This window comes from Oncorhynchus nerka, linkage group LG7 (assembly GCF_034236695.1).
Source record: "Oncorhynchus nerka isolate Pitt River linkage group LG7, Oner_Uvic_2.0, whole genome shotgun sequence".
Lineage (NCBI taxonomy): Eukaryota > Metazoa > Chordata > Actinopteri > Salmoniformes > Salmonidae > Oncorhynchus > Oncorhynchus nerka.
This window is the reverse complement of record NC_088402.1, coordinates 66,554,992-66,571,904: the sequence shown is the minus strand read 5'-3', so window position 1 is coordinate 66,571,904 and position 16,913 is coordinate 66,554,992. Positions and strand designations below refer to the sequence as shown.

General features: G+C 42.8%; 2 protein-coding genes across 2 annotated transcripts in view; one reads left to right on the top strand and one right to left on the bottom strand.

Annotated features, from left to right (window-relative positions):
- tmco4 (transmembrane and coiled-coil domains 4) overlaps positions 1-10,407 on the top strand; it is a 24,924-nt gene extending 14,517 nt beyond the window's left edge. Inside the window, exon 14 of the mRNA XM_029664654.2 lies at positions 4,542-10,407. Coding sequence (XP_029520514.1) covers positions 4,542-5,042 — 501 coding nt within the window. The 3' untranslated portion in view covers positions 5,043-10,407. The remainder of the gene's footprint in view (positions 1-4,541) is intronic.
- On the bottom strand, positions 5,724-16,913 carry LOC115132231 (5-hydroxytryptamine receptor 6-like). Its single transcript, XM_029664655.2, has 3 exons — positions 15,963-16,913; positions 11,702-11,836; positions 5,724-6,071 (listed from the first exon to the last, which is right to left on the bottom strand). The coding sequence occupies exons 1-3, from the start codon at positions 16,911-16,913 to the stop codon at positions 5,724-5,726; spliced, it is 1,434 nt and encodes a 477-aa protein (XP_029520515.2).

The following is a 16,913-nucleotide window of genomic DNA, read 5'->3' as shown; positions in this document are numbered from 1 at the left end:
CTGGATTTTTTTTTTCCTTATTTTGTCTGTCATAGTTGAAGTGTACCTATGAGAGAGGCCTGTAATTTTCATCATTTTAAATGGGAGAACTTGCACAATTGGTGGCTGACTAAATACTTTTTTGCCCCACTGTATATGGGGCTTTGGTGACAAAACGGATGGCACTGTGATAGACTACATTCAATTTGCTAGGTAGAGTGTTGGAGGATATTTTCTAAATGACATCACCAAAGTCAAGGATCGGTAGGATAGTCATTTTTACGAGGGTATGTTCGGCTGTATGAGTGAAGGATGCTTTGTAGCAAAATTCTAGATTTAATTTTGGATTAGAGATGCTTAATGTGTGTCTGGAAGGAGAGTTTACAGTTAACCAGACACCTAGGTATTTGTAGTTGTCCACTGTTAGAGGAATTTAATTCCTGTATGTTTTAATACCCAATTCAAATTAAACACTCTGTCAATTCATAAGAATTTGTAAGACTCTTATTTGTATAAAATGGACAGAGACCAGTCTTTGAAATCAACCAGCTGCGTTTATCCTCGAGAGTACTGCCCATGATACATTTTATCACAGGTTATAAACTGAAAATGACGTCAGCGTTTTCTAACTGTTCCGTCTCTTCTTGACACTGGTACAAAGGCTGTATAAGTTCTCAAGCCTTCCCACATCGTCTAGAGCCAAGGCCAGCCTGTGTAGATAAGCATTCTAGCCAGTCTGGCGATATAGTTCATTCATTTCTACCAAGGAACAGACAGTCATTGTTCTAATTCTTGATTATATTTACACACATTATATTCAGTACTAGGATTAAAAATAAAATGCATACATATACAGTAACATAATAGTATTCTGATTAGTCAGTCCTGATTGAAATGTATACATAATTAGTCATTATTGATAAAAATTCCCTTAACATCCACATATTCAGAACTGTTCAGAGTAGTGATGCTAGACGGGTAGGCGTGTGCGGGCAGCGATCGGTTGAAGAGCATGCATTTAGTTTTGCTTGCATTTTAGAGCAGTTGGAGACCACGGAAGGAGTGTTGTATGGCATTGAAGCTCGTCTGGAGGTTTGTTAACACAGTGTCCAAAGAAGGGCCAGAAGTATACAGAATGGTGTTGTCTGTGTAGAGGTGGATCAGAGAATCACCAGCAGCAAGAGCGACATCATTGATATATACAGAGAAAAGAGTCGGCCCGAGATTTAAACCCTGTGGCACCCCCATAGACTGCCAGAGGTCCAGACAACAGGCCCTCCGATTTGACACACTGAACTCTATCTGAGAAGTAGTTGGTGAACCAGGTGAGGCAGTAATTTTGAGAAGCCAAGGCTATTGAGTCTGCCGATTTAAGAATGCGGTGATTGACAGAGTCTCAAGCCTTGGCCAGGTCGATGAAGACGGCTGCACAGTATTGTCTTTTATCGATGGCGGTTATATCGTTTAAGACCTTGAGCGTGGCTGTGGTGCACCCATGACCAACCGGAAACCAGATTGCATAGCGGAGAAGGTATGGTGGGATTCAAAATGGTCGGGGATCTGTTTGTTAACTTGGCTTTTGAAGACTTTAGAAAGGCAGTGTAGGATAGATATAGGTCTGTAACAGTTTGGGTCTAGAGTGTCTCCCCCTTTGAAAAGGGGGATGACCGCAGCAGCTTCCCAATTTTTAGGGATCTCAGACGATACGAAATAGAGGTTGAACAGGCTAGTAATCTGGGTTGCAACAATTGTGGCGGATAATTTTAAAGCCGGTCCAGATTGTCTAGCCCAGCTGATTTGTATGGGTCCAGATTTTGCAGCTTTTTCAGAACATCAGCTATCTGGATTGGGTGAAGGAGAAATGGTGGAGGCTTGGGCAAGTTGCTGTGGTGGGTGCAGAGCTGTTGACCGGGGTAGGGGTAGCCAGGTGGAAAGCATGGCCAGCCGTAGATTTATCGGTGGTGACAGTGTTTCCTAGCCTCAGTGCAGTGAGCAGCTGGGTGGAGGTGCTCTTATTCTCCATGGACTTTACAGTGTCCCAGAACTTTTTGGTGTTTGCTACAGGATGCACGTTTGAAAAAGCTAGCCTTTTTGCTTTCCTAACTGCCTGTGTATATTGGTTCCTAACTTCCCTGAAAAGTTGCATATCGCGGGGGCTATTCGATGCTAATGCAGTATGCCACAGGATGTTTTTGTGCTGGTGAAGGGCAGTCAGGTCTGGAGTGAACCAGGGGCTATATCTGTTCTTAGTTCTACATTTTTTGAACGGGGCATGCTTATTTAAGATGGTGAGGAAAGCATTTTTAAAGAATAACCAGGCATCCTCTACTGACGGAATGAGGTCAATATCCTTCTAGGATACCCGGGCCGTGTTGAATAGAAAGGCCCGCTTACTGAAGTGTTTTAGGGAGCATTTGACAGTGATGAGTGGTGTTCGTTTGACTGCGGACCCATTATGCTCGCAGGCAATGAGGCAGTGATCGCTGAGATCCTGGTTGAAGACAGCAGAGGTGTATTTAGAGGGCAAGTTGGTCAGGATGATATCTAAGAGGGTGCCCGTGTTTATGGATTTGGGGTTGTACCTGGTGGGTTCCATGATAATTTGTGTGAGATTGAGGGCATCTAGCTTATATTGTAGGACAGCCGGGGTTTTAAGCATATACTAGTTTAGGTCAAATAACAGTACAAACTCTGAAGATAAATGGGGGGAAATTAATTCACATATGTTGTCCAGGGCACAGCTGTGGGCTGAGGGGGTCTATAACAAGCGGCAACAGTGAGAGACTTATTTCTGGAAAGGTGGATTTTTGAAAGTAGAAGCTTGAACTGTTTGGGTACAGACCTGGATAGCCTGCAGAGTTCTGTCATGCTATCCATCTCTGCAGTAGGTTGCAACTCCACCCCTTTGGCAGTTATATCTTGGTGGAAAATGTTGTAGTTGGAGATGGAAATGTCAGACTTTTTGGTGGTCTTCCTAAGCCAGGATTCAGACACGGCTAGGACATTGGGGTTGGTGGAGTGTGCTAAAGCAGTGAATAAAACAAACATAGGGAGGAGGCTTCTGATGTTAAGATGCATGAAACCAAGGCTTTTGCGTTTACAGAAGTCAACAAATGATAGCGCCTGGGGAATAGGAGTGGAACTAGGGGCTACAGGGCCTGGGTTAACCTCTACATCACCAGAGGAACAAAGGAGGAGTAGGATAAGGGTACGGCTAAAGGCTATAAGAACTGGTCGTCTAGTGCATTGGGGACAGAGGGAAAAAAGGTGCAGATTTCTGGGCATGGTAGAATAGATTCAAGGCATAATGTACAGACAAGGGTATGGTATGATGTGAGTACAGTGGAGGTAAACCTAGGCATTGAGTGATGATGAGAGGTTTCCTCTCTGGAGGGACAAGTTAAGCCAGGTGAGGTCTCTGCATGTGTGTGGGGTGGGACGAAAGAGCTATCTAATTCATTTTGAGCGGGACTGAAGGCTCTACAGTGAAATAAAACTGTAAAAACTAGCCAAGACAGCAGTAGACAAGGCATATTGACATTTGAGAGAGGCATAAAGCAATCACAGGTGTTGATCAGGTGTGATCCTTTCATCCTCTAAATGCCCATTGTAGCTTCATGACACTACAGGCCTCAATGCCTCCACGGCCTTGGGAATGGAGTTAGAGGCCAAGCTATTGAGATCTGAAAATGTTTACTATTGAGCTGCCGGGAGGCATTGATTGCGTGAGTTTTTCAGCAGACTGAAGGTTGAGAAGACTTCTAGCTATACAATGGCTGTGTTCAATAGTACATTTCAGTTGGTGTCAGGCAACCTTGTACTTTCTCTTGTTTGCCAATACTGTCTCTAAAACCTTTTATTACTACAACATAATAGACATGTATTCATAATACACCATTTATTTCAAGTTTAAGGAAAACTATGTTAAGGTAACGGCAGCTTGTACTGTCAGTTCACGGCCAGGCTTAGGTATTCAGCCACCACCCCCATGGACTGTCATATGAAAAGACAACCTTTGACAGAAAATCATCACGGTAGATTAAAATTTTATTTTAAATGTAACCTTTACTTAACTAGGCAATGCACAAAGGACAACTTGGAGAGCATTACAACCTTGACGTGTTGAATAAGGTCGGGATGATACCAGTGTCGTGGCAAGGAAACAGAACACAAAGCATCATTAAATCATTATCACATGTATTTATTTTCCAAGCTATAGCACACCAATATTTTACATACAGCAGGTTTAGAGGACCAGAGAGTTTGGTCTGCCTCGTGTTTTCATTTTTGCCATGAAAAATATTGCGACACTGGTATTGTCCTGGTCCTACTGTTTGAATGGAAATGATTGAATTCTACAGCATTATGTTTTACACAAAGTTGTTTGCGGGTTATAAAGTGGCCTATTCATGGCAAAACTTCAGTTACCACAATGTGACGTAATTTCCAGTTATTAAAACAAGTCCATGGTATGTTTTTAATTTCCATCGGTAAAAGGGTGAAAAGCCCACTTTTCCTTCTTTGCACATATTCAAATGATTTTAACCCCCCCCTTCTTTTAGGTGAAAGGTCACTTGGACTACATGCGTCAGATGGATACCATCCTCGTAGCAGTGGGCGTGCCCACCAGAGAAGTTCCAGGAGCTGGGGGTGGACCTCTTCAACCACTCACTATGACCGAGAGAAAACTGGACATAGCCATGATCCAATCAATAAAAGGGGACGTGGCTGAAAAGCTAAAACTGGTTGGTTCTTCGGCTGGAGCAGGTGAGACTTGCATGGGTGAGGGAGGGCAGCTGGAGGAAAAAGAGGATATTGGAGACGGTTGGGATATCCCCGACATATCGGATCTGTTGGACTCGTTAAACGAGATCGATGTTGTTTCAACTGAAAACATTCTTGGGGGCAACCTGCAACAGAGTTCTGAGGGGAATGCCACCCATGAGGACAACAGTGCACCTTCCCATCTAGAGTTTGATGGATGGGGAAAAGAGCTGGATGAGATATGGGGGGAGGGAGTGGAGGTGACAGAGTCTGACACTGAACACACGTCCTGGAGTTAGGAGGACACACGCTGGACTCCCGAGCACAAACACATGGGACCAAACAGGCGGACATGGGAGGTTACAGGACCAACTGCCTCACTGCAGTTTTGTCTGCCTCTTCTCAACTTGAATTACCAACAATATCCCAATCGTGTGTGGAAATACCTCCTTTACCTTAACAGCACACTCGGGTGCCAGAACACTCACCTAAGGCATCCGTACCACAAACGTAAAAGAAAACAATTTTTTATTTAACTATGGCAGTCTAAGTTTTGTCAATCATTTCATTTACAAATGAATCTGTTGCATAATGTATAGTGTGTTAAAGTATTGTCAGTTTTATGTAGGCAGGATGTAAATTAAAAACATTTAATTACAACACATTTAATTATAGACATCCCCCACTTTTATGGATATAAAGACAATGCAGCATGAATGAATTCTAACTATATTCCTAAATCCCTCCGGTCGATTATTCCATCTGTTGGGGATTATGGTTATCACAGTGACGTCGCCCAGTGATTCTCAGTGCCTAGCTCTTCCTCATCCACTCCTGCCCTGTATGCTAAATTACACCTTCTAGATCATTTTTACATCTTGCTACCAACCCCAACAAGACACACCTTCCTCCATTGTATGGTGGTCATACGTTAGTATGTAACACAGCATCTGTTCATGCTCTCTTCTCCATCGTCCCCTTCAGTCCAGCGTGTCCACCTGATTAGGCAGCAGCAAGGGCAGCTCAATCCCAGCATGCTCTGCATCATACAAGTTGACGGCGTCTGTGGCGGTGGCGGGGGGCTGTCGGGGATCGGAAGCCAGGGAGGGGGGCTCTGTGGGCAGGTTGGGCTCACCAGAGTTGCAGAGGGAGAGCTCCGGCGAGGGTCTGTGGGGTGAGCGGGTAGAGCAGCAGGGCAGCAGTCGCCCCAGGGCCCGTTTGAAGTCACGCATGAACAGCGGGTAGATAATGGGGTTCATGGTGCTGTTACAGTAGCCCAGCCAAGTGATGGCATCGAAGAGTGCCGGGGGAACACACTCGCATACCGCCTGACAGGTGAGAAAGAGGGCAACAGACAGGCATTGGGGTTGTGTTCAGTATGTACACAACATTTAAGATTTTGTGAAACAAAAGTATTCTTATCAGAAATATGTAGCTTGTCGGAAATATAGTGCCTATCATAAGTATGCACCCCCCTTGTATTTTTTGTTCACGTTTTGTTGCATTACAAAGTGGGATTGAATTTTATAGGGGGTCACCGATCTACACACTTTTTTATATAAATGTTTACAAATTCATGAAAAATATTTGAACTAAACGGTTGCATATGTATTTATGGCAAGCCTAATTAATATACAGTGCATTCAGAAAATATTCAGACCGTTACAGCCTTATTCTAAATAAATAAAAACATTCATCAATCTACACACAATACCTCATAATGACTAAACAAAAACAGGTTTTTGACATTTTTGTTAGTTATTAAAAATAAAAAACTATTAAATTCACATGCACTACCTGTCAAAAGTTTTAGAACACTGACTCATTCAAGGGTTTTTCTTTATTTGTACTATTTCTACAATAATAATAGTGAAGACATCAAAACTATGAAATAACAATTGTAATCATGTGGTAACTCAAATCAAATCAAAATCAAGGTAACCAAGGAAGTGTTAAACAAATCCAAATATATTTGAGATTCTTCAAATAGCAACACTTTGCCTTGATGTCAGCTTTGTACACGCTTGACATTCTCTCAACCAGCTTTACCTGGAATGCTTTTCCAACAGTCTTGAAGGAGTTCCCACATATGCTGAGCACTTTTTGGCTGCTTTTCCTTCACTCTGTGGTCCGACTCATCCCAAACCATCTCAATTTGGTTGAGGTTGGGGGATTGTGGATGCCAGGTCATCTGATGCAGCACTCCATCACTCTCCTTCTTGGTAAAATAGCCCTTACACAGCCTGGAGGTGTGTTGCATCATTGTCCTGTTGAAAAACAAATGATAGTCCCACTATGCCCAAACCAGATGGGATTGCATATCGCTGTAGAATACTGTGGCAGCCATGCTGGTTAAGTGTGCCTTGAATTCTAAATAAATCAGACAGTGTCACCAGCAAAGCACCCCCACACCATAACACCTCCATGCTTTACAGTGGGAAATACACATGCAGAGATCATCCGTTCACCCACACCACGTCTCACAAAGACAGTGGTTGGAACCAAAAATGTCTAATTTGGACTCCAGATCAAAGGACAAATGTCCACCGGTCTAATGTCCATTGCTCGTGTTCCTTGGCCCAAGTCTCTTCTTATTATTGGTGTCCTTTAGTAGTGGTTTCTTTGCAGCAATTCGACAATGAAGGCCTGATTCACGCAGTCTCCTCTGAACAGTTGAAGTTGAATTTTTGGGGGCTGCAATTTCTTTGGCGGTTAACTCTAATGAACTTATCCTCTGCAGCAGAGGTAACTCTGGGTCTTACATTTCTTTGGCGGTCCTCATGAGAGCCAGTTTCATCATAGAGCTTGATGGTTTTTGTGACTGCACTTGCAGAAACTTTAAAGGTTCTTGAAATGTTCCGTGTTGACTGACCTTCATGTCTTAAAGTAATGATGGACTGTCGTTTCTCTTTGCTTATTTGAGCTCTTCTTGCAATAATATGGACTTTGTCTTTTACCAAATGGGTATATCTTCTGTATACCCCCTACCTTGTCACAACACAACTGATTGGCTCAAACGCGTTAAGAGGGGAAGGAATTACGTAAATTAACTTTTAACAAGGCACACTTGTTAATTGAAATGCATTCCAGGTGACTACCTCATGAAGCTGGTTGAGAGAATGTCAAGAGTATGCAAAGCTGTCAAGGCGAAGGGTGGTTATTTGAAGAATCTGAAATATAAACACTTTGGGTTACATAAAAATAAAAGAGAATTTCACCTTTATTTTACCAGGTAGGCCAGTTGAGAACAAATTCTCATTTACAACTGTGACCTGGCCAAGATAAAGCAAAGCAAAGCAAAGCAGTGCAACACAAACAACAACACAATAGTTACACATGGAATACACAAACATACATTCAATAATAAAATAGAAATAGTCTGTATGCAGTGTGTGCAAATGAGGTAGGATAAATGAGGTAAGGCAATAAATAGGCCACAGTGGTGAAATAATTACAATATAGCAATTAAACACTGGAGTGATAGATGTGCAGAAGATGAGTGTGCAAGTAGAGATACTGGGGTGCAATGGAGCAAAATAAATAACAGTATGGGGATGAGGTGGTTGAATGGGCTATTTACAGATGGGCTATGTACAGGTGCAGTGATCTGTGAGCTGCTCTGACAGCTGGTGCTTAAAGTTAGTGAGGGAGATATGAGTCTCCAGCTTCAGTGACTTTTGCAGTTCGTCCCAGCCATTGGCAGCAGAGAACTGGAAGGAAAGGTGGCCAAAGGAAGAATTGGCTTTGGGGGTGACCAGTGAAATATACCTGCTGGAGCGTGTGCTACGGGTGGGTGCTGCTATGGTGACCAGTGAGCTGGGATAAGGTGGGGCTTTACCTAGCAAAGATTTATAGATAACCTGGAGCCAGTGGGTTTGGCGACGAATATCTGAGAAGTAGTTGGTGAACCAGGCGAGGCAGTCATTTTGAGAAACCAAGGCTGTTGAGTCTGCCGATAAGAATGTGGTGATTGACAGAGTCGAAAGCCTTGACCAGGTCGATGAGTACAGCTGCACAGTATTGTCTCTTATCGATGGCGGTTATGATATTTTGTTTCATTGTTTTGATGTCTTCACTATTATTAAATGGTAAAAATGAAGAAAAACCCTTGAATGAGTACGTGTTCTGAAACTTGACAGTAGTGTAAGTATTCAGACCCTTTACTCAGTACTTTGTTGAAGCACCTTTGGCAGCGATTACAGCCTCGAGTCTTCTGGATATAATGCTACAAGCTTGGCACACCTATATTTGGGGAGTTTCTCCCATTCTACTCTGCAGATCCTCTCAAGCTGTGTCAGGTTGGATGGGGAGTATCGCTGCACAGCTATTTTGAGGTCGCTCCAGAGTTGTTTGATCGGGTTCAAGTCCGGGCTCTGGCTGGGTCACTCAAGGCCATTGAGACTTGTCCCGAAGCTACTCCTGCGTTGTCTTGGCTGTGTGTTTAGGGTCGTTGTCCTGTTGGAAGGTGAACATTTGCCCCAGTCTGAGGTCCTGAGTGCTCTGGAGCAGGTTTTCATCAAGGATCTCTCTGTACTTTGCTCTGTTCATCTTTCCCTCGATCCTGACTATTCTCCCAGTCCCTGTCGCTGAAAAACATCCCCACAGCATGATTCTGCCACCACCCTGCTTCACGGTAGGGGTGGTGCCAGGTTTCCTCCAGACGCAACGCTTGGCATTCAGGCCAAAGAATCTTGTTTCTCATGGTCTGAAAGTCCTTTAGGTTCCCTTTGGCAAACTCCAAGTAGGCTGTCATGTGCCTTCTACTGAGGAGTGGCTTCCACCTGGTGTCTCTACTATAAAGGACTGATTGGTAGAGTGCTGCAGAGGTGGTTGTCCTTCTGGAAGTTTCTCCCATCTTCACAGAGGAACTCTGGAACTCTGTGTCAGAGTGACCTTTGGGTTCTTGGTCACCTCCCTGACAAAGGCCCTTCTCCCTCGGTTGCTTAGATTGGCCGGGTGGCCAGCTCTAGGAAGAGTCTTGGTGGTTCCGAACTTCTTCCATTTAAGAATGATGGAGGCCACTGTGTTCTTGGGGACCTTCAATGCTGCAGAATTGTTTTGGTACCCTTCCCCAGATCTGTGCCTCAACACAATCCTGTCTCGAAGCTCTACAGACAATTCCTTTGATTTCATGGCTTGGTTTTTGCTCTGACATGCACGATCAACTGTGGGACCTTTATATAGACAGGTGTGTGCCTTTCAAAATCATGTTCAATCAATTGAATTTACCACAGGTGGACTCTAATGGAAACGGGATGCACCTTAGCTCAATTTCAAGTCTCATAGAAAAGTATCTGAATACTTATGTAAAGTATGTTTTTCATTTTTAATATATGTGCAAAAATTTATGAAAAAAAATTATCGCTTTGTCATTATGGGGTATTGTGTGTAGATATTTAATACATTTTAGAATAAGGCAGTAACGTAACAAAATGTGGAAAAAGGGAACAGGTCTGAATACTTTCCGAATGCACTGTATTTTTACTTACCCAGAATTTGGTTGTTCATCATTGCTAGACAGCCATTTAGCAGTTATGTCCTTGAGCTGTTCTTGTCTATTAATGTTCTGTATTATTTCATGTATTGTGTGGACCTCAGGAAGAGTAGCTGCTTCTTTTGCATCAGCTAAAGGGGATCCTAATAAAATACTAAATACCAACTTGACAGAGCTTGAACAATCTTTGAAAATAATTATGGGCAAGTATTGTACAATCCAGGTGTGCAAAGCTTAGTCTTAACCCCCCAAAACTCAGCTATAATCGCTGCCAAAGGTGTTTTTTTTGTATTGACTAGGGGGATGAATACTTATCTATTCAGTATATATTAGTATGTTACTTTGTAACACAAAATGTGAAGAAATCCAGGTTGGGGGGGTTAATACTTATGATAGGCACTGTATGTATCCAATGGAAATATGTAGCCAATAAGAGGTAAAACAGAAAATATTATTTCAAATGCTCTTTTCATCAGTGTACAGCTACTGTAATTGGGCCTGAGTAGAACATATATATGTAAATTAGGGACATAACCCATAGAAGGGTGAGAAACTGGCTCACTATGGCATATCAGAGAGAGAGGGTGGAGACTGCTGTTGGAGGAACGTGTCCTATCTTATCAAGATGGAAGGAGGCAGGGAGTGAGAAGGTGAAAAAAGGGAGGGGGTGTTCACATACCACATGGAGTGTGAAGGGAGGGGGGAGGAAGGCAGACACTGAAACCTCTGTTGGCTATATTCTGGAAGAGTGAAGTGAGGGACGCAGATGGGAAATGAAATGACTGGATCATTGAAAGCCTGAAAGCAGGACAACAATAATTACCCATTTAGATTAAATCCTTTTATGTTACACACTGTGCTGACACCTTTCCCAGTCAGAGGAATAAGGTAACCTCAAGAGTTGGAGCACAGACAAAGGGAAGCTTAATTGCTATAGGATGATGCATCAGGCATTGAATTTATGTGATCCAGGTTCTGTAATACAGGGAATTAATTTAAATGAATAGGCTGTACACAATGAACATAAGGAGAACAGATCGACAATATACTGTGTGCTTGTGGTTTGCAAGTTTCGACCCTGAGAAGATGAGCAGCAACCAATTTAAAGATTTCTATTAGTCTCAGCTCTGAGCAGCTAGCTGATCCCATAGTGTTTTGGCTCATCGTTCTTCCTGGAAATCCCTCGATTTAAGATGTTAAGAGAGTCCTTTGAATCTAAAAGTTGACAGCAACAAGGCACAATATCATTGCTAAAGAAAAATAATGGCCAGATTTGATTACGCATCCTATAAGCCTATTTCATTTATTAACTTGGACATAAAGTGCAAGTTTGGAAATTGAGATTTCACTAGAATTTCAGAAGATCATGTATACTCTTCCAAGCTTGACATTAAAGGGATAGATTGCTTAAATTGCTGATCTATCCCTTTTAATCCAAAGGCTCACCTAGTCTGAGCCACTGACCTGGGCCATGTTGGTGATGAAGAAGGGTAGCCAGGCGCTGAAGAAGAGGCCCAGCAGGACTCCCAGGGTCAGACTGGCCTTCACTGCCCTCCGGCCCTGCCTGTGGGCCAGCCGCCGCTCGCTGTTCACTGACAACTGAGGATAGAGGGACAGACAGGGCAGTAAGAGATAAGGACTGCATCACAATGTGTCCAAAAACCTAGGTATTTAAATTGACATGGTAGCTACAGGTCCACATTGTTACATGATTCTTAAAACTGTTACACACGTTTGCGGCATGCACATTTTCAAGGATTTTCAAATGAACTCAATGGAATTAAAACAATAATTCCAGGGTGAGTACAAATCTAATGCATAGAAAGTTCATTATATAGAAACAGCAAACGGGTATAGCTGTACGTATTATGTAACAATGTGCACTTACTCTGTACCTAAGAGCTACCATGTACAGTGCCTTGCGAAAGTATTCGGATAATTTTGCACGCCCAATTTTTCAGTTTTTGATTTGTTAAAAAAGTTTGAAATATCCAATAAATGTCGTTCCACTTCATGATTGTGTCCCACTTGTTGTTGATTCTTCACAAAAAAAAGCCTGAATTGTGGCAAAAGGTCGCAAAGTTCAAGGGGGCCGAATACTTTCGCAAGGCACTGTAAATACTTAGGTTTTATAATTGGAGTGGCGAAATAAAATAAACTATAGCTTCCACCATGTTGCTTTCAAGAGAAGAAGATGACACACTTTAGATGCATCCTTGGCCTGGTATTGTCAAGGAGTCTGAAAAAAGTTAACGCTTGCATTTAACAAGATGTAATTATCACATTGAAAGAGATGTTGACGTGTTGCTGAATACATTGAAAAGTCTGCGTGGAACAACATTGTTATGAATTATTGTCCTTGGCACTCAATCTCAGGAGTGGAGATGCAGGCCCTTGACTACATAAATACAATGCAAGGTCTGTGCCATTTATTCTAACAAGCAACCACTTTGCCTTCAACAGGCGCCATCGTCTCTCCTCCCTCTGTCTCTTTCAGATGTTTCTTTTCTGAATTTCAAGCTCTTTCCCATCTTTCATCTTAAACTGTTTTTCACTTATTTCACTCTATTCTGTTTATTTTATTTTAGTGGATGTAAGAAAATGCATTCCTCAGCTGCCCACCTCACTTTAATAGAGGGGAGATCAACGAGTGCAAAGTGGCAAGGCCAACTCTCTCACACACACAAACACACACTTACCTACAGTGCCTTCATAAAGTATTCATAACCCTTGACTTATTCCCGACTTTGTTGTGTTACAGCCTGAATTTAAAATGTATTAAATGTTTTTTCTCACCCATGTACCCCATAATGACAAAAAATGTAGACATTTTTGCAAATGTATTTGAAGATGAAATACCGAAATCTAATTTACATAAGTATTCACAACCCTTTGCTATTACACTTCAAATATCTTTCATCATCTTTGAGATGTCAATACAACTTGGAGTCCAACTGTGACCAATTTTTTTGGACATGTTTTTAGAGAGAAACACACCTGTCTATATATGGTCCCACAGTTGACAGTGTATGTCAGATCAGAAAATATACCATGTCCAAGGAACTGTCTGTAGATCTCTGACATATAATTGTGATGAGGCATATATCTGGGGAAGGATATAAACCCATTTCTAGTGTGTTGAAAGTTTCCAAGGGCACAGTGGTCACCATCATTGGAAAACTGAAAAAATATGGAACTATCCAGAACCTGCCAGAAGGACAACAATCTCTAAAGCATTTCACCAATCTGGGCTTTATGGGAGAGTGGTCAGACGGAAGCCACTCCTGTGAAAAAGGCATATGACAGCACGCTTGGAATTTTCAAAAAGCCATGTGAAAGACTCAGAGCATAAGGCAAAAGATTCTGTGGTCTGATGAGACAAAAATGTAACTATTTGGCCTGAATGCAAAGCGCTATGTCGGGAGAAAAGCAGGCACAGCTCATCTCCCGTCTAACACCATCCCTACCGGGAAGCATGGTGGTGGCAGCATCATGCTATGGGGATGCTTTTCAGCAACAGGGACTGGGAGACTGGTAAGGATAGAGGGAACAATGAATGGAGCCAAATACAGGCAAATCCTTGATGAGTACCTGCTTCATAGTGCAAACGACCTTAGATTGTGGGCGATTGCCAAGGCAATGCTGGAATGGCTTCAGAACAAGAATGAGTGGCCCAGCCAAAGCACAGACTTAAATCCCATTGAAAATCTCTGGCAAGACTTGAAGATTGCTGTTCACCTCCACTCCACATCTATTTTAATAGAGCTTGAGAAAATCTGCAAGGAAGAATGGGAGAAAATCACCAAATCCAGATGTGCAAAGCTAATACATATATTCCCAAGACAACTCAAAACTGTAATCGCCACCTAAGGTACTTCTACAAAGTAGTGACTCAGGGGTATGAATACATATGTATTTCATTTTCAATAAATTAGCTAACATTTCAAAAAACATGTTTTCGTTTTGTAAATAAATGTTGAATTCAGGCAGTAACACAATAAAATGTGGAATAAGTCAAGGGGTATGCATACTTTCTGAAGGCTCTGTAACCCACCCAATCCACCTTTAAAGAGGAACTGCCTTTAAAAAGCAACAAATCTCTTTGAAAACAGCCTATGTGGCAACGATATGAGTCAAACAGTTATTCTAGTGTCAAAATGTGCTACATGTGTAAATAGGATCATTTTGGTCATAAAGTAAGTAGTCTAAAACGAAGTTTAGAACATCCGTGCATCACAGCGGGTAAATGAAGGATGGGTTTTGATTTGCTGATTTCCATTTGCCTACTAACATAGGGTGATCAGCTGTGATTGTTCTCTATCCAATGGCATAGACAGTGAGACAGACCTGCCCCAGCAGCTCTGACTTTGTTTGCCTAAGACAACACATAGCAACACATTGCACATTTTTTTACTTGACAAATACTGCGCCAAACACCTTAGATTTTAAATTGTGCAACTATATCATCCTCAAAAAAAATCTACATTTAATACCGATTTCATGAGTTATCTTAGATTCATTCTGGGGATTTTGAGGAAGTGAAATAGGTTTCCACGTCTACAGTGTCTCATGGAAGACAAACATCATTAACCAAACGCAGAATCAGTCAGGAAACACACCTCCAAGACTGAAATCTCGTTTTTCTAATGAGCAACATAAAAACACACGTGCTGATCGGCATTTGTTCAGTCGCTTTTTAATCTCACCTTCTTGATTCATCTCCCAAGTCAATGGCCGCTTCCTAATTATTTTAGCTAGATCACCACATTTGTTTTCCTTCATGACAACTGGGTCGTTCCACCAATTTGGTAACTTTTAAGCAGTGTAACTTAGGGGGGGGAAAGATTTAATTTCACCTAATTTGAACATCCTATCATTAAGAGCACCTGTTCAACTTAATAAAAAACATGTTTTCCCATCTTAAGAGGTTCAATAAAAAATGTACTATAGTAAGTGCCTATTCAGTGCCGAATAAAGTAGGGTTGATTGAAAGAGTTGACGACTTCATCTTAAATCAACCATAAATCCCCTTATTGTGTGAAACAGGGAGTGGCAATTTTTTAATTTTTTATTGTTAAAACATTTCTAGCTTGTCTATCTATGGACAACGGTTGACGCGTTATGGTCTACCAAGTCAGTTTTCCACCAGAAAATGGCCAAAAAGAGTAGAACTAGCTCACCTGCTTTTACACTATGATTGACTATAAGATATTCAATGTTTCTTTTTTCTTTAAAAAGCAATAGTTTCACCTTATTAAAATGAGAGTTCAGTTCACGTAACAGGGTTGACCTTGTCAAAGCAACCAAATAACTAAGGCCTTACAATGATGGTGAAAACTTGGAGACATTTTGGGGTTACGTGGGTTAAAATCTTCCAGAAGTCACAGAGAGTCCATGGTGGGACATGGATGTTGAATATGTTGAATATGAATCATATTTAAAAAATCTGATTTATTGAATTCTCCATGTGGTCTATATTAAAGGGGTACTTCATTTAATATAACAGGCTTTTACAATTCAATATTGGAACTCAATATCTATAAAAAATATCAAAGGGACGCGAAAGACTCTTTTTGTGGAACGACCCAACTGATCTGAGAGGCAGAAAAGGCATCATGGTGGAAATCTATCCAGGCACACAGTGATCATGCAGTGACAGTTTACACAGCTGTGAGATGTAGCCTCAATGTATCTCCCTTAATTTCCTCTACAACTCCCCTCTCACCGGTACTTGGTGTGACATAGAGCGCTCCTGATTGTAGTCTTCTCTGTCATGGTGAGCATGTCCCGCGGCGCACCCACCTGGTGAGGGAGGCTGAGAAGGCCCTCTGGGCGAATGTTGTGGGTACGGAGGGTGACTTAGTGCCGCCACTCGCCTTGCCTGTCTCCGTGCCACCAGGAGAATCCGACAGTAGGTGAAGCAGATAGCGCTGGATGGCAGGAAGAAGGTGAGGACGGATGCCACCAGGGCAAAGGGCAGGGTGACCCGCAGACAACACTGGAAGGACAGGCCATCGGCGGGTGACAGCTGGAAGTAGGAAGCGGGGTACTGCAAGCTTAGCTCTGGGTATGTGCTGATGTTGGCACTGCCAGCCCCGTGCATTGGGAAATGGTGACTTCGGTGACCCAAGCTGTGCCAGTTCATCTTGATGGGCAAAAAGGAGGCGAGGGCGGCCAGACCCCAGGCCCCTCCCACCAGAAGCAGGGCCCGGGGAAGCGTCATCCTCTGCTTGTAACGCAGAGGCGAGATGATGAGGAGGTAGCGGTCCAGGCTGATCACACACAGGTTGAGAATGGAGGCACTGCAGCACATGACGTCGAAGCAGAGCCACACAGGGCAAAATCCTGGCGACAACACCCAGGCCCCGCACAGCACATTGAGCATGGCTGGCGGCATCACCACCAGCGCCACCATCAGGTCCGACAGGAAGAGAGACACCAGGAAACAGTTGGAGGTGTTGCGTAAGGAGCGCTGGGCAAACACCAGAGTGATCAGCAGAGTGTTTCCACAAGCCGTCATCAGGATGATGAGGGTTAACATGCACGCCAACAGCCACGGACCGCTGCCACTGATGCCCCAGGCACTGCTCGTGGACAAGCTGCCATTGGAGCTACCTAAAGGGTTAACAGCATCCACACCTGCTGACTCTAAGCCATTTAAGGCAGAGTCGCCCAT